Here is a 27,696-nt window from a genome sequence, read left to right as displayed (position 1 = left end):
CTTTAAAAGTATCACCCATGGGGGGGGGGGGGGAGGGGGGAGGCGGGAGAGTGCAACACCAACTACAAACTTTGTAGAAGAAAAAAGGTTTTGTTTAGTATTTTGAATAACTGATAAAGCAATCAATGACCGGGGACGGAGTGACACCGAAATCTAATAATTTACGATGAAAACAACTCTTTTTGCACATGAATTAATTGGTGAATTAATATTGACGCCATTATGCCAAACGGGAGGGGTGACACCAATTGGAACAATACATATAGGCCTATGTAGACCGTATATATTTATATATATATATGACCAAGTAGTACTAGCAGCGGCCAGCAGCATGTGTGTCGTTCTTTGTTAGGTCTTGTGCGACCCCTTCCTCATGGCACCCTAATGCGACAGAGGCGTGTACAGCCTCCTGTCTGTAGGTATTCGTCAACGGCTTAGGAAATCCCACCTCTAGGCCGAGGACACCTCATTTGGAACCGATCCACCCACCTGATATAAAGAAGCACACTCTGCCCGCAGGTTCAATATTACTTCACTTTATTTCCTCATGAATAATAACAGTTCAGATAATTATGTGAATCTCAACAGACCTCCACTGTCACAGGCCCACACACTGTATCACTCCGTAACTCAATCTACTAACACTTGTCTTTGCATTCAGTCCATTCTATATCTCTCTTCATTCTTGCGCCCGCTCGTATTCACACACACAGTCACACCCAGATGTACATCCGGTGTTGTCAACAATGTCTATCAAGGTCAAACTATTCTACTTCGGTACCAACTATTGCATCGTTTCTATTAATAACTTGTCCATTTGTCTTCAATTTGACAAGTAAAATTCTATTTTAGTCACACCAGAGTATATCAATTGCATCATAACTATAAATAACTCAGTTCAGTTCTGGCCTTGACCATGTCCTTTTTGACAGACACTATTAGGCACTACGTTGTTTTTGTACCTACACTAAATACATTCATGCCACCTTTTTTGTGTGTTCTCAACCACAAACAATGTTTGGCAGGTCCACTCCACTAATGCCAAACGCAACATCATTAAAAGTTACTGTTCTACTTACTGTCAAAGTCGTCACATTCATACCTGTTTGTAACTACACTAGTTACACACACACACACACACACACACATATATATATATATATATATATATATATATATATATATATATATATATATATATATATATATATTCGGGGGGGGGGGGGAGGGTGACACCGAGAGGTGCCGCACCAGGTGACAACCGACCTAGCGACGCCACTGGATCTAGAAGTAGAGTTAGGCCTAATGCGCAGAATTGATATTTTGTCCAGTGCACGGAAATGGCTAGTTACGCCTCTGATAAGACAAAAATAAAAACTTGCAATTATCGTATCAACTAGGAATTATAGGATGTCTGTTTGCATATTAAAATATTAAAATTATTTGACTAAATTAATTAATTATTGATAAAAGCAGTTCAACATTCACATTGTCATTATTTTAATGCAATTATTTAGTAAATAAGAATTATTTCGTTTCGGTAGAGATACTTGATCTAGATTCTAGATCCTAGACTCTAGATCTATTTTGTACTGTTGCAGTTTCATTTTTACATCTTAACAATCAAGATTCCAGGTAGCCAAGCCTATCTACTATCTATTATCTATAGGATTCTAGATTCTATTCTAAATCTAGATCTAGATTTCTAGATCCAAATCTAGATATAGACTATTATAGACATCCTAGAGTCTAGAATTCTAGATCTATTACTACAATTGCTACTTGTACTTAGATCTAGATCTAGATCTATTCTAGATCATGATCTAATTCTAAATCTACCTATAGCCTATATTGATAGAATGATAAGAATGTGATGTCTAGAAGTCTAGACTTTGTATACAAATAATAAATAAGTAGTATATAGTATAAGACATAGATCTAAGACGTGACATTAGTAATATTATCTACATTTATATAATATATAGGGTAAAGGAGGGCGTTAAGAGCCGTGTGGTATTAAGCCCCAATCAACACCCCACCCCTACAAAACCCCCAATTACACTGCTAATCTACTTCTGAGGTAACAACCACTGCTGTTCTTTGATAACAGAGAAGCAGAGGATTCATTTTATGTAATTTATGACCCACTTGGTCCAATAGGGAGAGGATGAGACAGGATTTAATCCCACTGCTCTTTTCCTAAAATTTGTCATCTCCATAAAACCATTTTGTGAACTTTTTTTCCAAATAGACATAACTTGGGAAACTTTACTTTGTAATAAACCAAATGAGTTTTTCAAGCCCATTCTTTGTTCCTGTATTAGAGCATTGGTTGTTGTACAGTTTAACACTATTTTTATAGCTATGGCTAGAATAGTTTTATTTTGGTGAATTTTTTTTGCACAGTGATTAATGGTGCCAAAACAAAATGGCCGACATTTGTCCCATTTTACCATGCTATAAAGTTTTTATCATTATCAGAGTAAAACTTGACTGATCATTACCATATTGGTTTTATTTGTTAGATAATAACTAAATCTACATGAATACATTAATTTTGTCCACTAGCTTGCCTGTTTAGAAAAGTTATAACAGATACTGTTATGTGGCTCTTGAAACCCTAAGTGCAAGTTTCTCATTTATTAGACCACTGAATATGACACTGGTATAGGAATAGTTAACACAAAATGTATTAATTGTTAAACAGACTTGTGTCTAAATGATAGAAATACAATTCTAACCTGCTAAAAAGTAAAAATTCAGCCATCTGATGTTAGCAAGGTAATTTTTAAAATGGTACATGTACTTATTACCCCTAAGGGGCAATACAGCCGACTCAGCCCCCACCTGTTTCTAACCAACCATAAAACTTCTAATCTCTTTGTAGGTAACAGGAATAAATACTCTTAGGTCTCAGCCAATCTGGGGTGGTATGTTATGTAATTTATGACCCTCATGGTCCAGCAGGGAAGTAAACAGACACATTAATACCACTGCTCCCCCCTTACAATTTCTTACCCCCATGATACCCAGCCCCCACCAGTTTCTGGCCCACTATAAAACTTCATCTCTTTGTAGGTAACATGGATTACAGTTACAGATCTCAGACAAACTGGGGTGGCATGTTATGTAATATATGACCTTCATGGTCTAGCAGGGTGGAGACCAAAGAGGAATCAGTACCACTGCTCTCCCCTCACAATTTCTCCCCCCCCATGATACCCAGCCCCCACCTGTATCTAACCCACCATAAAACTTATCTCTTTGTAGGTAGCATGGACTTAGTTCTTAGATCTCAGCCAACTAGAGATAGCATCTCCTTATGTAATTTATGGCCCTCAGGGTCCAGCAAGGAGAACAAAGGGGAAACCAGTACAACTGCTCTCCCCTCAACATTTCTCACCTCCATGTCATGTTATGTAATGTATAGCACACATGGCTTATCAGGGGAAAGCATTAAGGCAGCTTAGTTAGTACCACCCCTTTTTACATACAAGAATGTTAACTCTGGACAGCTACACACTAGTATACTAGCTACACACTAGGCATACTAATGTGCCTACTGTAAACTACTAGACTTTAGGGCTTAGGCCCTATGTACACCTGCAATTGTATCAATTGTAGACTGGGCCCATTGGGGCCTAGTGATAGCTAGTATCAGTTACAGTGTGTGTACACAACATTAACTATTTTGGGGTTAGAAATTAATTATTTTTATTGCGGAGTTAGTCTAAACTAGGAGATAATACTTATTGCCCCATTGCCCGGCTCCTTTCACCCCAAATGCTGATTTTGGGGGTATGACAATAAATGTTCAATTAAACCCATTTAAAGTATATTTAATACACTTTGTTATTATTTTTATATTGTGTAAGATATGTTAGAATAATTTTGCCATATTTTCAATACTAAAAAATTCTTAGATTAGTAGAAATCTTTAAAAATGTACAGGTGCTAAAAAGTGTGGCTCTTAACGCCCTCCTTTACCCTACTCAGACTGAGTACAGTATTAGATCTACATTACAGTATTTAATAGTATTTATTATTAATAATAACAATAATAAGTAGGCTAATAGAATAATAGAGCTAATAATACTAATAATAGTATTTTTACTAAGTAGGCCCTATTTAGATAGATTTATTGTAGGGCCTAATATAAAATATTTTTTAAATAATTAAATAGGCCTAGGGCCTATTGATAAATCGATCTAATATTATAATAAAAATATTGTAGGCCTATATCCGATATCTGAGATCTATTGAACTATTCTATTATTAGGCCTAATAATTTTGTTTTAATATTATCTATCTATATATATTAGGCATTCCGACTTCCGCTGTTTCGATTCGGTATTCCACATCCGGACTTTTTGATGCAGACTTTATAAAAACTCGCCCTTTTCCGAAGAATGCCGAATCTCACTGTTGGAATCGAGTTTTTAGAAATATTCGATATAGATATTCTAGTGTAGTCGTATTATATGTTTCAATTAGAAAATTACCGCCATTATGACAATCTTAAAGCCGAAATCGATCGCACGATTCTAATGAGTTTATCTCGCGAACATGTCCCGTACGGTGCTGTCACATTTTAAATAAGTTTACGTATTAAACACATTATAAGTGTCTTGCCATTAGTTGTAAGTGTCCATTAAATAAACAAATATTATAATAACGGTTTTATGGCACTTACTACTTCTGTTTACGAGTTATCATACATGTCAAATCCCCGAGCTAGCGCTTCGGCCTTGACAACGCCATGGCGTCGGTTTAGCACCGCACTACCTATTATCGATAACATACGCGCACGTAGTTTTCAAAGTTGGAAAGAATTTAAATTGTGGGTGGCACTGTTAAAACTAGATAAAATACATTGATCAAGTTATCTATTAAAACGACAAGCAAGAAGCATAGGCTTAAATTAACTAGTGTCAAGCATTTCACACATATCTACTTAGTACTTAGATTTAAGGCTTATACTTAATTAAGTTAATAATTTAATAAGTTAATACTAAATTATACTTTATACTACTATAAATAATAAATAAGTTATACTTATAGGCCCATTTCTTAGTATAACTAATGCTATATGTATCGATTGATAAAGTAAGTCTGGGCCTATTATTGGTTATGATAAGTAAAGAAGCTTGGTGATAAACTTAATTAATTATTTTTGATAATTATGCCTATGACATTAGTAAATAGTAAATAATAAACAAAAGGTGCAGCAATTGACATGGGGGGGGATACTAATTAATAAGGCAGTGAATTTAGAATGACACGAAAAAGGCATGATAGTTATTATTCATAATAATTTAGGATATAATTTTTATATTTAATAATAAAAAGTAACAAAAAACAAATAACAACAAACATTAGGTATTTAAATCACAGCATATTGCCAATATATTCATATAAGCAGATAGACAGGGAAGCTGTAACTTCTGATGTGGTACAACTTACTTAACACTTAATAAACTTTTTAAAGGTTTTTCTATTGATTAGTTGTACCAAAATAATAATATCAATAGGGCCTGATAAAGACCCTAGTATATTAAAGTAGTTTCCCTTTTGGACCTGTCAATCCATCATCCATAGAGCAGCTGAAGTAGAGTTTATCTGTTTCTTGACCACTGAACATAAAGTGATGATGTGGTTAGCTCTCTGCCAAGCTATCTTTACTTTCCCTTGTGTCAGGTACTCATCTGAGCTTGGTGGATGCTGCGCGCTGCACAGACAGACTTGTCTGAGATCTGAGTTTAAGACTTGCATGTTAGTAGTTGAGTGCTTTACCACACCATCCCTAGTTTTATTTTTCAGCATTCTTCTTATTACATGCTTCAGTATCAATCACCAAATTTATCCTATCTGTTATAGTAGCATTCTGGACATACGTCTGTTGCAGTCACTATAATTACTATAAAAGGGTGCAACGCCCTTTCATAGGACTTTTTAATTATATGCAGTCATACTTAATCAAATTTTTTTCTATATGTCTATTGCCCCCACCCTCTAGCAAAGTTTCAATTTTAATATTAAAAAAAAAACATAGACTTTCAGTCTGCATATTGACCTATATAGAACAGCACCCCTCACTTTAATTTGACCTGATTAGTTCTAATTATCCTTCATCAAATTTTGATTTTACTTTCATATTTCTATTGCCCACACTCTCTAGCACTAATGTGCAAAGTTTTATAATTTTATCTCAAATAGCAGCAGTGGTATGCAAGCCTAAAGCCAATCACACACTTAAATCTGATGTTACAGTGATATATAACAAGTTTAATACATAACTTTAAAAATTCATATAAAAAAAACTATTAGGCCTAGAATGATAAATTTGGTATTTTTATCAATGGGGTATATTATAGGATTAATCTGTGTACATTTTATCATTCTATGATAATTAGGAAAAATTTCCCAACATTCCTAATATATATAATTCTCTTCTGGGATCAGTTAGACAACAAGCTGCAAGCGCGCCTTTGCAGTTCCCTCTCTTCCTCTCTATCACTATCACTACCACCCCCACCCCACCCCCACATGATCTGGTGAGCGGTGTTCACTCTGTTTACATTTTACAATCATAGAGACGGGTTTGGTGACGACTATTAGGGGCAGATAATTTAGTTTGAAACGATTTTAAACTTAGAGGAGGTAACTAAGAGGAGGCTGCTTTCACGTGGGGGGGGGGGGTTAGTGTTTTTAAGCAAATATTTTCAATGGCAGCATTGGTACTGTCGAATTCACAAATTATAAATTACTGAAAAGTAGAAAAAAAACAACTAAATAGCGGAGTATGATACGCAGCGGGTCAGCTCGTATAATATATTAGGCCTATTATTATTTACTCGTGTTGAGTATAATAAACTATAATAGTTATTTAGTTGTAGTGAAATTTTTAAAAATGGTAATAGGATTTTTATCTAGAATATTAAGAACAAAAATGCTATAATTTATTTTTAATGCAAAATATTAAAGGTTATATCATCAGTTTCTAAAATGACGTGTATCCCGCTACATTTTAAAAAAATTGTTTGGTTGTGGTTTGTAAAGGGGGCAGCGCCAAACAATTATACAGAGATGTTGTGGCATAATGAGATGTTATGTAACAATGGGGTAGGATTGGATTAAAACGGGAGCATTACATTACGTAATAATAAAGTGATGGCTGTAACTTATAACCTAAAAGAAGCCTCAAGGTTTTGAAAATTGAAAACAAATCATACATGAAGTTGTTAATAGAGGTTTCTATGACACTAAAATAACTTACAAATTTCTACTTGGTGTTTAGAATGTACATTGATGTGCCAAGAATTGTTAAATAATTTTAAAAGGTATTATATCTTAAGGCTTAAGGGCATTATTTATTTTAATTAGGTGCACATCTACAATAGTATTTAAGATAAACGCCAGCTAGCAAAACACTCGCATTGTACCAGAATGCTTTGCAAAAATATGCACTTTAAGTTATGATGAAAATAAAACATATTTAAAAACTTTTATAAGAACAAGAATAAGAAAATTAAGCAAACTTAATTTCTTCAATAAAAGCTTTAGACTCTCAAATATGTAAGAGATCACATGAGCTAGGTCACAGAATCAGTTAAACTACTTCGTGGTCGAAACTGAGGCAATCAACCGTGACCAGACGCTGTGAAACACAGGTTAGCAGACAAATCGGGCAATCGCGTCTAGCTTGTTATCTCACGCATTATTATTCAGTTCATTTATCTATTATTAGTAATCTGTTATTAGATTTTAATCACTAATCCTATGTATAGGCCTAATTAGATTAAAAAATAGATTGCCTTGTCATAGAAAAAGAACGTATCTGAAAAGTTTAAATATGAAATCACTGCATCAGAAGTGGGTAAAAATTGAGTTACTAGAATTGCTACAAACTTATCAACAAACAGACAATTTGAACCAAATAAAAGCTAGTAAAAATAGAAGAAAATGCAATATCTCAGTAATAAATATTTCTAGAAATATCATTTAATCCTATTTAGCTTACATTGTTTAAAAATGTGATATATAATGATGAAATGGTCTTTGTTTAATCTAATAGGTATGAGGAATGAATAGAGGTAATTGGGTACAGACAACACTGAAATTTCCAACTAAAAGAAAAGGTTATATTCTTTCAAAAATGTTTTATTTAATATATTAGCATTGACTAAGACAAACATGTTTTATTATAGAGGTTAATGATAGGACTCACTGGATTAAAAATCTATCTGAGGAGAGAAGTTGAGAATTGAAAAATTTAGAGCTTATGTGATTTAGCTAAATCTATATCAATGGCTTCAGGTCACATGAAAAAGTATAAATTACCTGAGCGAGAAATGAACAAATTATATTCTTCCTAATTGTGATTGCTAAAGCAATTTTTAAAAGAAACTTGTGAGGAAACTGTCTACCTAATATTTGAAAACTTGGTTTTAAAAGCTTAGCAAAAATATGTAAAAAAAAAATATGCTTTGATCAGAGGCGTATCCAGGTTTTCGTTGTAGGGGGAGCGAAATAAGCAAAAAAAAGGCGCCGAATTTTAAACATGTTCTATATACGTGTATTATATATATGTATGTGTATATATATATATATATATATATATATATATATATATATATATATATATATATAATTACTAGCTGTATGTCATTACTTCGCTATGATGTAAAATAAATTGTTATTAGCACTTGAAGAAATAAGAAAAAACACACAATATAGGCCGACAAAACAAAAAATGTATCAATGTAAACAATATATATATATATATATATATATATATATATATATATATATATATATATATATATATATACACACACACACTACAACCAAAAACAATTAACGCAACACAATCTGTTTTGTAATTCTTGTAAAAAAAATTGTACATAATAATTTTTGGGACATTACTTAAGACAAGCGAAATAGGGGAAATAATCACACTTTTAATATAAATATATATATATATATATATATATATATATATATATATTATATATATTTAATTATAAATGTCAAAACAAATCAATAATTACTTTAGAATGTAATATAGTTGTTTAAAAGTATTCGTGTTTTCAATTTTTTGTGTCTACAATCAGAATTAAATATATCGTCATCATAGATGCTAAAGTAATACAGCATAATGAAAGTTTTTTAAATCAGAGTTGGGATAAAAACACGCTTTAAATATTATAGAAAAACATCCGGAATAATAGCTTACATTTACACCAGCGTTCTTTTAGATCAGATCATACATCTTTTAATTAACTACTGCTTTTTTGTGTTCTTTAAAGATCATTTTTTAACATAGTGATCAGGTATGGGTTAGATCACTGTATTGATCACACACCTTTTTACTGGTAATTGAAAAAAAACAATGTCACAGAGTTTTACCTGATTCAAAAGCTATGATTCTGGCGGCATGGTACTTTGGTACATCGTTATGCGTTTTCCCAAATGTACTTAACAGATCAGTTCGGGGTGGGTTGGGGGGGGGGGGGGGTTCAACTTTATTCACCACTATCCGGTCACTTTAAGTCAATTATCCAACGCTCTACACAATTATGGTGGTGAGGTGTGTGTGGTGAACAGAGTGAACATAGCGTCAGTTTTTAGATGACTGTTATAAACATACATATTCAACTACACATATATACTGATTCAGAAATAGATTTAAATAAGTAGCAGTGGTATAATGACACTATTTTTTTTTTACAGAGGGGTCCATGGGGGAGGGGGGTTGTAACTGTTTCATATAATTTGTAATCGCTATCGCCCAAACTGTCATAATACTACTACTTCATCGTGATGACGTTGTTGACCTTGTCATAATGTGCCCACCACTATGCAGTATGCCCATAAGTAAATTTCTAAAGAGGTGTCACATAAGTTGTATTTTTGTCTGTATTGTAATTTTTTAAAAATTAATTACACGATTAAAACTGTATATATAATTATGTGTGAAGATTTATGTATAATATTTTCTAGATCAATTATTCTTAAGCAAATACATTATACAGTTGCCTTAAACTTAACACATTCTTGCCAAGTGGTACTACCCGTAGAGGTTTTTTAAAATTGCAATGCATCGTAATGGTTATTTTTAGAATGACAAACTTGATACAGCTGTTAATACGTGTTGTAAACGTAGACGCTACTAGAATAGTACAATTCTGCTTAATTGCTGCATGAAAAGAAATCTTGTGATTTACATAGATGTGCCGACCAAAAATAATTTTTTAACAAAAATCATTGTTTAAAACTTTGAGTTTAAAAAGTTTCCAAAAAGGCGCCACTTTGCTGAAAATGGCCAGAGGGGGAGCAGCAGCTCCCCCTGCTCCCCCCTTTGTACGCTACTGACTTTGATGTTAGATTGGTATTTTGATTAGCTAGATCTGCCACCTGATAATTAACTATTAATTGTCAGTTATTATTAATGATTTCATGATGTCATACTAGAACAGTAATAAAGCAGGATAGTTTCTTGATGTTAGACTGATAACTTGAAACTCATAAGTCAGATTACAATAATGATATGAGTGTGCTGATTGGTCTGGCTGGTACTTCTTGATAAGTCTTGCTGGGGATTTAATGTCAGACTTACTACTGAAAAGTCAGCTTTTACCTTTATATATTAGGCTTCTGTCCTATTTCAAAAGAGAATTTTGATAGGTCAACTGGTATATTTTCAAGGAATAATTTTAATAATTTTACCTTAATGCCAGACAAGTACATAGATGAGTCAGATTGGTACTTTGATGACAAATTGGTATCTTTATAAATCAGAATGGCCCTCAGAAGCCAGGCTGATTTATCAATGTCAGACTACTAATATGATGAATTTAGTTAATTCCTTTGTAAGTCTGGTTGATACCTTAGTCGGGCTAGGAAGCCTTGAAATCAATCAAATAATCCATACATTAATATGCCAGACCTGTTTCCTAGATATTTTGTGACCCAGGCCATTGATATATTGATTGATACATGGTTAAATATTTCAGAATAAGTTAGATACACTGTCAAAACAAAACTGTAATTTGTTTAGTAATGGAATATGCCAATACCCTTTCTTTATGCTTTAATGATTTTGAAGGAAAAAATTTACTTTATAAAATTTGTTTGGGCCCAATATTTATTTTAGGATTATTGTAGGTTGAATATGTTTGTAGTGTATGATCTGTAATTGACAGAAGAGTAAAAACTTTCCTATAAATAAAAGTGTGTCTTTGCTCTTGCAATATTAATAATTAATATAATTATACATATTTTTAAAAAATAAATATTCATATATATAGATAGAATATATATATTCATATATATATATTCATATATGTATATATATATACATATATATATATATATTTATATATATATATTTATTTATACATATTTAAATTATTTGTCTTGTACTCTTGCTGTGCTCACTTTTAAATGAAAAAGGTTATTAATAAATTCTTTTTACACATTAAGCTGATTCAGATTTAGATGAAATAGAACCAAAAATGTCAAGAAAGAGTTATGCTAATGTTGCTAGAACAGGGTAAGTAATTTTTAATATTTATACCTATAGCCTATTGATTTTTAAAGAAAATTAAACTATAAGTTTTAGATATTAAAAAGGTATGTTTTTCTCTTGGTAAATGAGTTTGTATATGAAAATATCTTTTAGCATAAATGTCAAAATAAGGTAGAAAAATATATGTATTTATGTTATGTGTATTTACCAATTATACTTGATCTAAACTTGACTTGTCCAGAAGTCACCTCATAAAATACTTAACCACTGTGCTTGTTTAGCATGCTTAACAAATGATTTAATTAATTAATATACATTCATAAACAAATTTTCTTTATGTTTTAGCAATAAGTATTAATAATTTGATAGAGTAACCTTATGTCTTATAATTGCTTATTTTAAACTTGTAATTGTTTATGAAGTTTCCCTTTCGGACCTAACAATCCATAGAGTCTACTTATTTCTTGACCACAGCATATAAGGTGATGGTGTGGTGAGCACTATACCAAGTGGCGTCGCTAAGTTGGGTGTCACCTGGTGGGGCACTTTGTGGTGTCACACCCCCCCCCCCAAGGAAATATATATGTGTGTGTCGGCCTACATGGGCCTATAATTTAAATAAATACCTCATACAGGTATATGTATGTGTATAAGATTAAATCACTGCAGACTTAGTAGTAATGATGTTTATCTATAGTCTGTTAATAATGCAGTCTTTATATTTAGCACCGTTACGTCATGGTGGCACCCTCACCTCCCTCTTGAAATAATTGTCAATTTGTACTTAAATGACTATTTAACTTTAATTAATCACAAACGGATCTGGCAAAAAGGCATTTTTCTTCTGTACATTTTGCAATATTTTGCTATGGTGTCACCCCCCTAAATGGTGTCACCTGGTGCGATCCGCAACCCCGCCCTTACTACGCCTCTGACTATACCACTATACCCATTAGAGCTTGGTGGATTCTGAGATGTCTTTCAAACTTAAGGACAAGGTCTGAACTCGAGACTTTCTGGTTAGCGCTCTACCATTTGACCTAACCGTCCCATTGTCAATTAACCAAGCTTATATCATTTTTATATCTTCAGAGCAGGATCAACATCATATCAAAATGAAAGCTCGGATACGAAAAGTAAGAAAATTAAACTAGAATATTAAAATTATAATAATACTAGCTTACCCATATTGAATTGCTGTAATCTCAGAAGAAAGGAAATTTAAGGACACTCCTCATGACAACTTTTAACTTACAATGTGTCATTTTTATTGAAACTTATTACACTTCATTTTATACCAGAAAGTATTTAATACAATGTTGTTTTTCTGTTGTTTTTTTTAGTGCATCTTTTTAAGAGGGTGTCATCAACACATTACCAGCTGTGTATTTTTTTTTAATATAAAACTGTAAACAATGTTGGCACTATATTTCTTGGATCTTAGTTGTTTTGGCACAGGTTTATCCATACTAGCTCAGAATCAATCCAGGGCATGCTGTATAAAAACCTTGAAATAGCAGTGGTGAGGTAGAACATCCCTCTGTGATCACCTAGGTTACAGTGCTGTCGCAATGAGTTCTTGGGAGCCACTAGTTACATTACTGCAGGGATGGTGGGTGTGACCCCTGGTTTGATTTGGTCATCAATAGTAGTAGCCTGACCATATATCTTGTGTGTGGCACTCTTTAAAACAAATGTAGGCACCATAGTGCTCATGGTAGTGCTGCAGGTGACACTACTGCAAGAGGCCTCCTTTGGTGCACTTTGACTGTTGATTAAAGTAGTATCCCTAACTGTATCTGCAGGACACCCAGTCATTGGACCCCAGGGGCTAAGAGAGCTGTGGGGAACTCATGGTGCCAAACTTTACACTACTGCTGGGGCACCAGAGGACCCCCTTTGGTTAAATTTCACTAAATTCTGCTTTGTTAAATTTTCCTTTTGTTTAGGACTATCTCAAAACTCATCATCCCAAGGATCGTCAGGGTTGCAAGTAGCATTTCACTCAAGTGGGAGGTAAGACAGTTTTTAGCATCCACATTAAGACTTTTGTTGCTGATGAGACCTTTGATAAGACAACAAAAACTACAATTTGTTTTTTTTATACTGCTCATTAAAAAAGTTGTATTACTATCAATATTTTATCCTAGTTTGTTGGTGAGATGCTACAAATGTAGTTAATATACGGAAATGTATAATAACAGTTAATTTTTAGAATATTTTGAATAGCACTTTTTTTTAATATGTGTGTGCTTCCTTATATTTAACTATGTCCTCACATTATAGTTTTAATTCAGTATTGTGATATTCCATCCATTGTTAAAAACACATTTTTATTAATCCTTTTATACCTCACTACATTAAGCATTTGCATCAATATAGTTATCCTTTGTAGTTACTGTTTAACATTTCCTCCTTCCTAAAATAATGGATTCATTCTGAGTTAATTTCATTATCTTATGTCCATTCTTAATTGTACATGTGTTTTATAACAGATCTAATAATTCTTATGAAGATACTCGCTCATTGGACAAAAATGGTAGGTTATGTAACTTTTCCATGCTTTACTTTTAGGTTAGTTTTATTAATTTATTATATTGGTAGAGATTTCTTTTTTTACTTTCTGCATATTGTCTACATATATTACACATATCTAGGTCATAATTAAGATTTGTTTTAATGATATGTTATCTTGAGAAAAATAAATTTAATCAAAGATAAACAAGCTGGTTTATTTAAACAATAAACAATGTAATTACTTTGACAGATTATCATAAAAAATACCCGGCCAATCAAATTTCAGAGTTTCATTGTAGTAATGTAATTAATTGCTCTGTGCAGGATTATTATATACTTTAACTCTCATTTTAGCATTGCATTTTTTTTCTGATAGATTCAGGGCAGTCTTCACAAAATAAACTCAGTGATAACCACTCACAACGTGCTTCCACTTCATACAATAAACAAAGGTATGTATTTAGTGTTAGTGTAATCATTTATTCATGTAGTTTATTTTTTGGACATTAATTATTGTATTCAAAGATATTGAGATAGAAGTCTATGTTAGGGTATATCGTTTGCATTCACTATTAAATATTTTTTTTTTTTATTTCAGAAAATCTGACACAGAAGATGACGCTAAAGACATTCAATTTATAAGTGCAGCTTCTTCAAGAGGTTAATAAAAAAAAAAATCAAATTAAACTTTTGCATTTAGGGTTTTTTTTAATAAATACTCAATGGTTTTATATGTCATTTAATTTCAATTATTTTCAGGAGCATCAAGTCAAAGACAAGCTGAACATTGTTCAGGAAAAGATACTTTTGATAATACTTATAAACCAAAGTAAGAAATTTTAAAAAGTCATTACAGAAGCAAGTTATTTGAATTAACTGCTTTGGGTAACCAATTTTAAAACTATTTACCTTGGTTGATTTTCTTGCTTGTGTCACTGCGCTGTCTCATATGCCTAGGCCCAATACAACACCATACAGTGATAAGTTCTTAGATGTTCTGGTCATATTATAAACTTTGTTTTGGTCTTAGGTCTTATGTTGACAAAGATGATGATTCAAATCATAGTCCAGCTTCATCAGAAGATTATAAAGCAAAGAATAAAGTACATTTTTTTTTTGTGACAATTTGTAATGTATTAAAAGTGTATTATTTTTCAATATTTATATTGACTAAGTTACTGCTGAAATATTGTTACATTTTTAGCTTAATGACAATTTTTCAAATAAGTTTTTTAATTTTGAAATTTTTGTGCTTTAAAATTACTAGTTTGGTATGCTATCTCTATAATTCATAAGTCTCTTATAAAAAATAAGCATTTTCATTTTATTTTAGCTGGAACTATTCCAGATGAAAGGAATACAAATTTATTCTGAACATTTGCCTGAATTAAAGGGAAGTGAATCCCATACAGTCTTGTTCAAATTTTCAGTATGTATATCCGATGATACTACAAATATTTAGAAGAATACAGCCTGTTAAAATTATCTAAGTATTATTATATGGTTCAACTCATATAATTTTCTTCAGTTTTTTCTGTATGTCTTCTGTAATGTTCACAGCAAGAAGGAAAACGTAAAATTATCTACCCTGAAAGAAAAGAGGATTTCATTTTTGAAGACCATGCTTATTTACCCAATTCTTCAAAAGAAAAATTTGAAGTTGGTACATTATTTGTTGTACTATTATTATCTTTCCTGTTTTTTACAATACTATTAATGTTTTCATTTTTTTTCTTTTGCTAGCATTGAGGGAGTTTTTTTTGTGTTTTCTTTTTTAAAGTTAATTCTACATCCTGTTAATTAAATAATTAAATAATTTTATATTAGTATTAAAAGAAAATTGAACCCTGCTGTTTTATGGTCCTTAATAAAAAAATGTTGTTGGCTTGTAATTAATCTGTAGAAAACAAATATTGAATATGTCCTCAATGTATATCAATTTTTAAAATTAAAATTAAACTTTTCAGAAAAGTGAACCCCCAAGATGGAGGAGAATTGTTGTAGCATTGAAAAAAAAAATATCTGGTGTCTTTGAGTTAGAGGTAAGAGTTTAATTGACATACATTTAAAGTATACCTTCTAGCGTAAACTGAATTTTAAAAAGTAGGATCATTTACAGCATTGTGTTTTTAGACTCATTCAAATTTAGTGAACAGTATAATAATAGTTTCTGTAGAAGTGTGATGCACTTTTAAATTGTGTCACAGGTTCTAACACAAAATTAACATTACAGTATGGTTTTAATCTTATTGTTTTAAGTTGGTTGAATAGCTTCAAATGTTTTTCCTAGGTATTTATGAAATATCATCAAAGCTGTTTTTAAATGTGTTTTTGTATGTGCAGGAGGCTATGTTGTTTTACAACGAACAGTACTCTAAAATTTGGAAATTTGATGCTTTATACAGATATTTTCTGGAGGTCAGTAGTCATGTGAGCTTAAAATGTTTACCTATAATGCATTCAGTATGTTGGGCTTTAAGAAAATAGCTAGAACTGTTTTTAACCTTCACTCTATGTTGTAGGTATAATCAACCCATTTATAACTTATAATAAATCTGTACATATCCGGTGACAATCAAAGGAGAAAAAAATTTATAATATAAATTTCATTAACTATAAAATAATAAGTCAAGGAGCAATATTACGATTCATCGGGTTATGCAAGGATGGTGGTTGTAATATCAAAACTGACGACTTCTTCAATGGAGGCCACTGAGTTGTCGAGAATCCTTCCAATCAATTGTTGACATGGATAAAATTGTTTTTTTTTATTTTTTTTTTTAATATATATTTTGAATTTATAACAGTCATAAGAATAATAAAAGATTGAAACTTAAGCCTAAAAATGATTCAGAAATTTTATATTTCTAGAATCAATATTATAAAAGTTGCAAATCCAAAGAACTTGAAAATAATTTTTTGAGTTTAAGACTACATTTCTATTTATTTTCATCAAGCCTAACTTTTGTTAGACAAACATTGATTGGCTGTGCCAGAAATTCTGTGACCGATAGTTATTTGTTTACAAAACTTTGCAGATAAAGTTTTTAAAAAACATAATGCTATTTTAAACCACATGACCTAGTTCAGCCATTTTTTACTTTCTCATATACAAAGTATAGAGGAATTATTATAAACGAACAAAAAAATCTTAGTCGAGATTTTCTCAAATCCCGTTGTTTTACACCTCCCTGAGTTGGAAAAACATAGTTTTGCAATTTTGTCCGTATGTGTGTGTGTCTGTAAACACAATAACCTGAGTACCGTTACAGCTAGGTTGATGGAATTTCATATATAAGTATTATATCAAATTTGTAGTTCTCTATCAAGTATCAAATGAGTAATGTTTCAGATAGATAAACCTCGGGCAGATGAGGCTCGTTAGCTGGGGACAGCCACTCTTCTAGGAGAGACAACTCCAAAATTAAACAACTGCTGCCTTGTAGTTTGTTCTTGGTTGGACAAAGGCTATGGAAGCAAAAGCCAAAAAGAAAAGCAGGCTGAAATCTGAGTCAATGGCCTCAATGGCGCATAACCAGTTGACACGTAACGCTTAATTGTGTTGGAGGCTTGGTCAAGTCTGCAAATAGCTCATGGTTGATAAATTCGAACAAAGTCTCGAGTTCAAACCCACTGGCAGATAAATCTCGATCCCCTTCAACACAAATAATTAAGAACGAAGAAGAAGAAGAAGATAGATAAACAAAATTTCACATATAAGTAAAAGATCTAATTGTCTGCCTTCTTTCAAAATTTGAGTAATTCCCGTTGACGGGAAGTAGTAATTTACGCTATGGCAGATTTCTCAAAAACCGCATATGAATTTTAATATTCTGTGCTATTATACACATTTTTTGCCGTTCACTTGATGCGCAATTCTTTTTTTAAGAGATTCTATTCTATTTAAAAGGTAATTCAAAATTGATTAAGAATCATGTCTATATCCCAAGCTGCCATCCCCTGTAGTGTTATATGAGGATATTCTAGAAAGTTTAGGGCAGATCACTCCCGCTTTAATTTTTTTACATTTTATTTTATAAAATTTATGCTAGCCTATCAAATAGCAGGATTTCATTGTTTTTGTCACCATTACCATGTGAAAACCAAATTGCTTTTTTGCCTTTTTTTAAATTGTGTTTAATTACAGAAAATACTAAAAGTCAAATACATCCACTCTTTTTTAAATTTTTGAAAAAACCAAACAGGATTTTGTACCCATATTTAATTTTAATTACACCGTGCATGATTTTAAAAATATCAAAAATCAAAACACACATCCTCCTTCCATCAGTTAGGACATCATTAATGGAAGATTCTTATACATGCTTAAAATATTAAAATAAAAGTGTTCTTACAGTGCTATTAAAGACATATTCAGCATTGCTTATATATACTTTTTTTGTTTTGTGTATATGTACATCCCACTCAAGGTTGGTAAATTATGGCAGAAATGCAGTGAAGGTTAAAAATATACTTATAAACATTTTATTCTTTGTGTTTAGTTTAGGCTGTAACATGATATTAAAAAATTGTAAGTTTGAGAAAAGTGTTCAATCATCGTTTTAGATGAAGGAGGAAAAAAGAGACACATTTTTTGAGGAGGTTCTTCCAAAGATACAAAATTTAGCATTGAGGTTACCTGAGTTGTTTAAAAAGGTAAATTTTAGTTATTATTTAGTAACTTTAATGTTGTTGTTTTTTTTTGCAACATGTATTATAAGATAAATATTTTAACATTATGAATAAATATATTTTTCTATTAAGATTCAGTAAATTAAACTGTATTTAAAAATTTTTTTGTAAAACGGCAAGAATTCTGACTTAACAAACATATTGTAACTATTTAATTGTTATTTTTACAGTCAGTCCCACTGTTGAAACAAAGACAGAGTAGGAAAATCACCATGAGTCAAGAACAGGCTGCCTGTCTACTGGCCAATGCTTTCTTCTGTACATTCCCCAAGAGGAGTTTTAAAGTACGAGGTAGCAAAATGCCAGATATCAACTTCAGCAAGTAAGTAGTCATCAGTAGCCAGAAAAGCATTGAAATTAGAAATGCTTTTTATTACTTTTAACAATCCCATTGTATAAAATGAAAACTTTATTTCTAATAAAAACTCCTGAAGCCTCTATTTAGGCCTACCACCAAAGTAAAGTTCTGTGTTACGTTCTGGGTTGGTTTCAGATAAAGGACAACTCTTCGTGACTTCATTCGCTACTTTTATTCCGTCTCAAATACATTCAAGCGTAGCCCTCGTCCTAATCGCTAGCAACTAACCCGCTGACTGACCCCCTACAATCGTTCACTCGCCCTTGTATACCTGCATTCGACCTTGGGATTACAATACATAAACATACACGGGTAACTACACAGGAGGGTGAACTCCACTCACACACGCACTCTCCCCTAGTTCTAGACTATTCTAACCTATTCTAATCTGACCTACAACTGACCCGTAACAGTCTGTCAGAAGATGAAGTTAGTACAACTGACATTTCCTGATTTATGTACACGAAGGACAAAATTATATGGGTCTCAGTCATAGGCTTATTCCATGTTTATTCTTTTTTTTTTAATTTTTTAAATTTTAGTTAACATTAAGTTGAAGTTTGACATTCTAATTAATTTAGTCAGTTGAGTATTCAGGGAAAATATTTTTATTTCTAAAGTAACAAATATACCTGATGGTCTTAATAGGGACAATGGAGTAGTGCTTATCTGTATTCTTGACCTTGGAATATGTAGTGATTGTGTTGTCAACTTTATGTTCCGCCACTTTTACCTTAACTCAGCTACCCATCTGAGATGTGTGGACTCTTGAAACTTTTGGGTTGTACACAATCTGACATATTATTTCTAAGTATATAATCAAATTAACTGTGCCTATCCCCCCCCCCCCCCTCCCTTCCATCCAATTCCATAGTTATGTCCCAAAATAATTCCTAAAATTGTTTGCTGTGTTGCTTTTATCCTTCATTCAGCATGTTGAAAATATCACATTTCATCTCTCCGCTAGTTTGTACAGTGATAAACATGCAGACAGGAAGCAGCAGAAACTCAAGTGTATTTTCAACTACTTTGAAAGAGTAACCACAGAAAGTTAGTTTATTTACTCAATCTGTAAGGGAGGGTTATCCCTACACTGTCTACAAAGTCATCAAATCATTCTTCACATTGTAACCAAATTTACAGTACATAGCTTTCACCACTAAGTTTAATGCTAAATATTTGTCTAATTACAATCACACTGATTATTGTACTGCTTAAAAATAGTTTTTTCCCATTTGGACTGCTATATTCACAGTGCCAGCGGGGACCTTGACCTTCACACGGCAAAGTTTCATGAACTTTGAAGACCTGCCTGACTGGGAAAACTCCAAGCAGCTGTTCAGTGATTTGTTTGTGTCTGATGAGAACACTATAGAGGATGATGGGAAATACATGCTGCAGGTAACTAACTCATCCCAAATATGAGCCCTACTTAAGAAGTACTTCCAGCACAAATTTTCTTACAATGGGCAAGATTTTATAAGCAGTTGGTACCTATGTTAGAAACTTTTTGTATTTGGGTTTTTTATTAAACTACATTGCTTTTTCTAGGTCTTAGTTTGGTTTATTTAGTATTATTTTTTTTGGCTTTCATTTTGTTGGTTTATTGTTTTAGAATTTAAATGGCAATAGCTTATAAGTCTTCTAATTTTTAACATACAAAGCAAGCAATATCCTTGAATGTAAGAAAGAGTTCTGTAATAATGTAGACGTGGTAATTATGGATGTGTATTGCTCTTTACTCCTCTCTGTTTGTCCAATGGCGGTCTTAAAGTTGACCCACTTAGATGGGCATTGTGCCGGCCAGTCTATTCCATTGCAATACAACAAACTATAAATTATGGCAGTGATACTTACCATTTTATTTGTTTTATTTCTATTTTAGGCTGACTTTGCCAACAAGTATGTGGGTGGCGGGGTGCTGGGTCACGGTCTGGTGCAAGAAGAGATTAGGTTCATGTTGTGTCCAGAAATGATTGTAGCACGTTTGTTTACTGAGTGTCTACTGGACACAGAGGTTCTTATCATGACAGGTAACTGATACTTTAAATATTGTAGCTGAATTCATTTGTTTTTCCCTTAGTTCTGGTTATATAGTTCTGATTATATAGTTCTGGTTATATAGTTCTGATTATATAGTTCTGATTATATGGTTCTGATTATATAGTTCTGATTATATAGTTCTGATTATATAGTTCTGATTATAAATCTAAGGAGAAACCTTATAAGAATGGGCTACATATAAGGAGAAATTCTATTAGAATTTACAATATTTACAGTATTTATCTTTTGTTGTTTTTAATAGGTTGTGAGAGATTCAGCTCATACACAGGTTACTCTGATACTTTCAAGTTCAAAGAGCCATACATTGATGACATGGAGAGGTCAATACAGATTTTATTCACATAGAAGCTTTTGATGGTTTAAAAATTAAATTTTTGTTTGTGACTCTACATTTTTGTGATTAAAAAAAATGTGACAGATTTGGTCACAATAAATATGATGTTGGCTGTTTATCACTTTTGTTGAATGTTCTAAAGGTTTTTATGATAAAGTTTATCTTGTGTACAGAGACAACTGGGAACGGCGTTACACTGAGGTGGTTGCTATGGATGCTCTGGTTATAAAGATTTACAAAGAACAGTTTGAGAAATGGCAATTAAATAGAGAACTTAACAAGGTTAGATGCATTTTCTTAAATTTATTTAATAAAAAGTTTTCATTATCAAGATTGTTAGCCATTTCTTTTACACCCTGGCAGTTTGCAATTTGACTCTTCAAATAACTGATACTTAAAGTGCAATGCTGATCATGTTTTGGCCTCTTTTTTTTATAAACTAAACAGCCCTTTGAATAAAATTTGTTAGACTTTAGCTGTTTTCTAAACCGCAAGTTTTATCAATGTTACTACTGCAGGCTTACTGTGCATTCAATGGTAAATATAAGGAAGACGAATATCATAGAAGAAACCTTGACCTTCCTGCTGTGTGTACTGGCAACTGGGGCTGTGGAGCTTTTGGTGGTGACAAACAGTTAAAAGGTGAGTAGTTGGCTGTATGCCTTATTGGACTAGTGTGTAGAGTTGTTTTTTTTTTTATAGAATTGTGTGCTACACATGCCCTGAGAAAAACAAAGTTGTTTGCACCCAGCAATATATTAGATGAAAATACTTTCCTCTCAGTAAAAATTTAATTTTTTAAATTTTGGTTTTCATTACATTTAACCTGACATTAAATTGATACAATGTATTGATACAATGACTGTTTTATTTTGACTAGCTTTGATACAGCTTATGGCTGCAGCCGCTGCACAACGAGATGTTTGTTACTTTACATTTGGTGACAAAGAGTTGAGTAGTCAGTTGAGGGAGATACATCAGGTTTTACAACGCAAAAAACTTCAAGTCAGTAAGTAAAATATGAGTAGGGCATTTTGTGAAGTGAGTTTACAAGCACCAATAATGTTGAAAATCTTGAACAAGTAATAGTAATTTATATATATATATGTTACGGTCAAAGCCCGAAGTCGGCCAATGCTAGGATTGGCCGGCCAATCCGCGCATTGGCCAATATCGCCTCCCATAGGTCGGTCAAAGTCCGAAACTTTGCTTCATTTCGGCCTTTGGCCGGCCAATCCGCAGACTGGCCATTGTGGACCGGCCAAAGTCTGAAATAGCTCTTGATTTCGGCCTTTGGCCGGCCAGTCCGCGGACTGGCCATGGTGGACCGGCCAAAGTCTTAATTAGAAGATCATGAGCAGATTTTGGTTTTTTTTATGCCGGTAGGATCATGAAATTAAGTCTTTATTGATTATTAATTAAAGTAAATGACAGAAACATTCAAATTTTTTATTGTACTATAGTCTCAATCAATCAATATTATCATTTGTTACAACAAGTTGAACTTTTATGGCATTTAGAATTACATAGCAGCTTGTCATTTTTACACTTGCAGCGATTTGTTGTACACTTGGTTGTGCAATTGCAGCGAGTGTAGCCTTGGCCCCCAGTCAATGATTGTGAAGATGCGATGAAGATGCGATGGTTCGTAGTGATTTTTCCTCAGTGCCAACTGACGACAATAAGAGCAGTTTTTCGTGAAGAATTGAAAACTCACTTCTAGCATACAGTTGTTTTAGAACACCATGTTCCGTTCCTAATTTGTAGAAACCGCCCTCGACGCTCATGACAACTGCAATCACGCTTCGGGGATCACCGCGACCTCTGTCAACATCTGGAACACGGATGCGTACATTGTGACCCACTTCACCATCTTTAAATTTTGTATTTGATGTTTTAAGCATCTTAGCACCTTGATTTTGCAAGCCAGTATGAGCTGCTGACCTGTGTTCCATGATGTCTTGTTTGTTGTGACACAATCTGCAGGTAATGTTCCCTCCGTACCCTTCGTCTGCTTCATTGAGTATTCCACAAATAGCATGCACATCGTTGCCACAGGATCCACAAGAATGAGCTGCACTACAATGTTTTTCACAAACTATACAGAATCTATTGGCCACATTATTGTCACGCAATTGGTCTGGACGTTCCGCCACGGCAGCAGATGTGTTAGCTGAGGATGTCGTTGCATTTATGGCAACCTCCATTTCTTGTTCAATGTTCTCAAGATCTTCCTCAGTAACTATTTTATTGAGAGCCTCTCTTGGTAGATTTGAAGTGCTAAGTCCCACTTTTGCTTTGCATCCAAACAAGGCTTCGTATGGTGATTGTTGGATTCCTTGATGAAAAGAACGATTTTTCATAAATTAAATGAATTTGAGACTCTCAGCCCAATGAGCTGATTCATTTGTTTGCATCCATGTCATCATCATGTTTTAAACATCTAGGAACGCGGAAAAGTCTTTTGAACGTTCCGTCTTGTTGCACGTGGTCGGTGACGCCGACTGTCTTTGATTTTGTTCTTTGATGATTGTCTCACCTCGTCATCATGGAGGAGGCTGTCACATACAGTTGTAGCCCATATATGGAAACTAACATGAATTTACATTTTTTTCTTTTGACAGCCATCTGTTATGTCTGTCTCTTGGTCTGACGGTTCTCTTGGTCTATGTCGCATTGCATATAGAATGCTATACAAACAAGAGCTAAACAATACGTTACTCACAATGAAACCGCACCCAGAATAATTAAAACGCGATCACAACTTAGTCTAGATACAACATTGGCCAGGACATCCCGGCCAATGCGCGCATTGGCCGGCCAATGTACAAAATACGCTGTCAAGTTTAAGTACTTCGGACTTTGGCCAGTACGTCCCGGCCAGTGCGCGCATTGGCCGGCCAATGTACGAAATACGATCTTAGTTCTAAGTTCTTCGGGCTTTGGCCAAGAGAGCCGGCCAATCCGCGCATTGGCCGGCCAATCCGGGGTTTGGCCGCACTTCGGGCTTTGACCGTAACATATATATATATATATATATATATATATATTTAATATATATATATTTAATATATATATATATATATACATACACACATAATATATATATATTAAATAAAATATTAAATATATATAAATATGTATCTACCTATAAATAAATATATAGGCCTAGATATATATATACAATATATATATTAAATATATATATATACTTTATATATATACATAATATATATATATATATACATTAAATACATAAATATGTATCTACCTACCTACCTACCTATCTCTCTCTATATCTATATATATAATTCTCTTCTTGGAGACGCTAGAAAACAAGCTGTAAGTGCGCTCCCTACCACCTCACCCCTACATGGTCCGGTGAGCTGTGGTTCACGCTAAATATTTACATTCGTGGAGCTGGGTTTAGTGACGGCTATTAGGGGCAGATAATTTAGTTTGAAACTATTTTAAACTTAGGGGAGGTAATTTAGAGGAGGCTGCTTTCACGGAGGGGGGGAGTGGGTAGGGTAGGGGTTGGGGGAAAGGGATGGGGGGGGGGGGTTATCGTCCTTAACGACCTACTGATAGTGTTTTAAAGCAAATATTTTCAGTGGCAGCATTGGAACTGTCAAATTCACAAATTACTGAAAAGTAGAAAATAAAACAACTAAGTAGCAGCTCTGTCATCTCTATAGATTTTGGAACCATAAAAGTAAACATCACACCATGCAATGCTTTTCAGTGCATCAAAGTGTCCTATTATAAGTCTTAGAGTAGGCTTTGTTTATATAATGATATGAAGCTATTTTATAATTGCCACTGTTTTTTACTCTTTTGCATAACATAAAGAAAATATTAAATACACGCACATTGCTAAAAAGTATTAAATGGATCAATGTCAAATATCATTTTCGTTTATATTCTTAGAAAAAGTGGATACATTTTAATAACATAATAACAGTAGGGTAGAAAAACCAAATAAATTCAACTCTATTTTCTAATTTTGACAAGGGAGATAATTTAAAAATAAATTAAAATCACGATAATAAAAAAAATGTGAATGCAAATCTTTGGACATCCTAGAAGGAATTGGTGTTGCAATAATATAATTAGCAAAATGTGAATGCAAATTAAGCGGATGTGTAAGAGGAAATTATTGTTAGAAAATTATAATTAGCATGGATTGATAAAAGGCAATCTTTTATTTATTTTATTCACTGAACGTACTGTTTACTAATTATGATTTTTAATCAACTATTCCCCACTATTATATAAAGTCATCACGTTTATTAGGTGCGCATTGGTTTTAGTCATGAAACTTTATTGTAAATTTTTAAAAGTACTGAAAAAAATGCATGAATTTATAAAGTGCAATATGGTCGGTAAAACACAAATATTCTAAATACTGCCTTTAATTTATTTTATACACTGAACGTACTGTTTAATAATTACATATGTACAAGGGCGCCGACCTTAGGGGCGCTAAAATGGGTTGGAAAATGGGTGCAAATTGAAAGTTTGAGGCGGGGGGGTGCAAATTGAAAGTTTGAGGCGGGGGGGTGCAAATCGAAAGTTTGAGGGGGGTGCAAATCGAAAATTGAAAGTGTGTCCCCGGGCGCCGGGAATGATAGCGACGCCTCTGGGGGGGGTGACACCCGCCCTCGCTATGCCACTGGGATCTATTTATGCGACTTAAATTTTTAATGCTGAAAAGGCTCTCTTTGGGCGTGGACTGCTAGGAAAGCGTGTTGTTCGGTGGTGATTCTAATGTTGTGGTTGTGTTGTAGTTGTGTTCTGGTTGTGTTGTGGTTGTGTTATGGTTGTGTTTGTTTTGTTCTGTTCTGTTCTGTTCTGTTCTCAAGTTGGTACATTTAAAAAAGATTTACCGTGGCAGAGCACGGGTATGCAGCTAGTATATGTATATTTAGATTTATAGATTAATTGATTGATTGATAGATAGATAGATGGATAGATAGATGGATGGATAGAAGTATTGGATGGATAGATCATATATAAATATAGAGAGAGAGAGAGGTAGGTAGGTAGACATATTTATATATTTAATTTTATACAGATTAAGTGCTTTTTCACCTCCTTATTGTCAATATTGAGACTCATTTAAGATAAGTTAGTATAGAAATATTTTGAGGACCTATACTAAGAAGTGTCTTTTTTTTTGTTTTAGAAAATATCATAGAACTTATTAAGCATCATCACAAAGAAAATTTGAGTTACTCAAGTAAGTCCAATAAAAGTTTGTTTGAGTACATATTACAGTTTTCTCGTTAACTGTTGTATCATATCAGTAGGAAGCTTTGTAAACTAGCCAGAAACTATTTCTCAATGTTTAAATACTGATGTGCACATGATTCTGTTTTTTTTTAATTATATTATACTACAGTACTGTACCATTCATCTTTTACTTCCACAATGGAGGGGGGGGTGTTTGAAGGGGAGGTCAATATAGACAACCATATGGTATAAATTAATAAACTTATATGGAACTGCAACAAGTGCAGACATGCCTACCGTCCCGCCAAAATCGGAACCGTCCCGCTTTTTCACCTAAAAAAGTAATTTGTTCCGTCATCCCGAAATCGACTCAGTTGGTTCCGATTTTTTTTTTAAATTTAATAAAGAAAGGAAATAAAGTAAATTGAAAAAATGTCAGGAAAAAGCGATTATCTCCCTTTGGCACCCGTTTCTGTTTCCTAGTTTACTTACAATATTTACAAGTATCATCTTAATGCTAGATCTAGTTAGTAGTATATCTACTACTACTAGATCTAGAATTGTAACTAGATCTACTAGTAGATACTGAAATAGTGAATACTGATCTATCTTGTAAGTTTAACTTAACTAGTAACTACTATTATGAAGAACTTAGTAAGAAGTAACTAGGAGTTTACTAGGTAGATCAAGTGTCTTTGCTCGTAACTTTACATATGATGAAGCCTTCAGCATTTGTTATTCATATAGCCTAGAACATAGCAAGACACAAATAATCAAATCAATAATGTTATGTCAAAGCTATAATTTTTATTCGGGGGGGGGGGGGGGGGGGTCTCAGGTTATTGGTTAATTTATTTTTTAAAATGTAAGCTGACATTAAGCAGTATTAAGCAGTATTTAAATGTATCCTAGAGACTAGTTATATAGGACTAGAAGCCTACTAATGTCATTAGAGAAATATTTAAT

The 27,696-nt window shown here is 33.1% G+C and overlaps 1 protein-coding gene across 1 annotated transcript; it reads left to right on the top strand.

Annotated features, from left to right (window-relative positions):
* The first annotated feature begins 1,585 nt into the window (after positions 1–1,585).
* LOC131957361 (poly(ADP-ribose) glycohydrolase-like) lies at positions 1,586–27,522 on the top strand. The gene is made up of 24 exons (XM_059322147.1): positions 1,586–1,635; positions 8,075–8,138; positions 11,485–11,554; positions 12,623–12,666; positions 13,480–13,546; positions 14,026–14,069; positions 14,424–14,499; positions 14,646–14,707; positions 14,807–14,876; positions 15,078–15,150; positions 15,381–15,476; positions 15,608–15,706; positions 16,015–16,089; positions 16,391–16,465; positions 18,614–18,703; positions 18,910–19,061; positions 20,065–20,147; positions 20,353–20,498; positions 20,983–21,130; positions 21,403–21,481; positions 21,669–21,777; positions 22,014–22,137; positions 22,376–22,504; positions 26,684–27,522. The coding sequence occupies exons 2-24, from the start codon at positions 8,084–8,086 to the stop codon at positions 26,785–26,787; spliced, it is 2,070 nt and encodes a 689-aa protein (XP_059178130.1). The 5' UTR covers positions 1,586–1,635; positions 8,075–8,083; the 3' UTR covers positions 26,788–27,522.
* Positions 27,523–27,696: the final 174 nt, after the last annotated feature.

Source organism: Physella acuta, unplaced genomic scaffold (assembly GCF_028476545.2).
Source record: "Physella acuta isolate Inbredline_101_S28 unplaced genomic scaffold, ASM2847654v3 ptg000008l, whole genome shotgun sequence".
Classification (NCBI taxonomy): domain Eukaryota; kingdom Metazoa; phylum Mollusca; class Gastropoda; family Physidae; genus Physella; species Physella acuta.
Note: the sequence above shows the minus strand (reverse complement) of the source record. Positions and strands in the feature narration are given on the sequence as shown.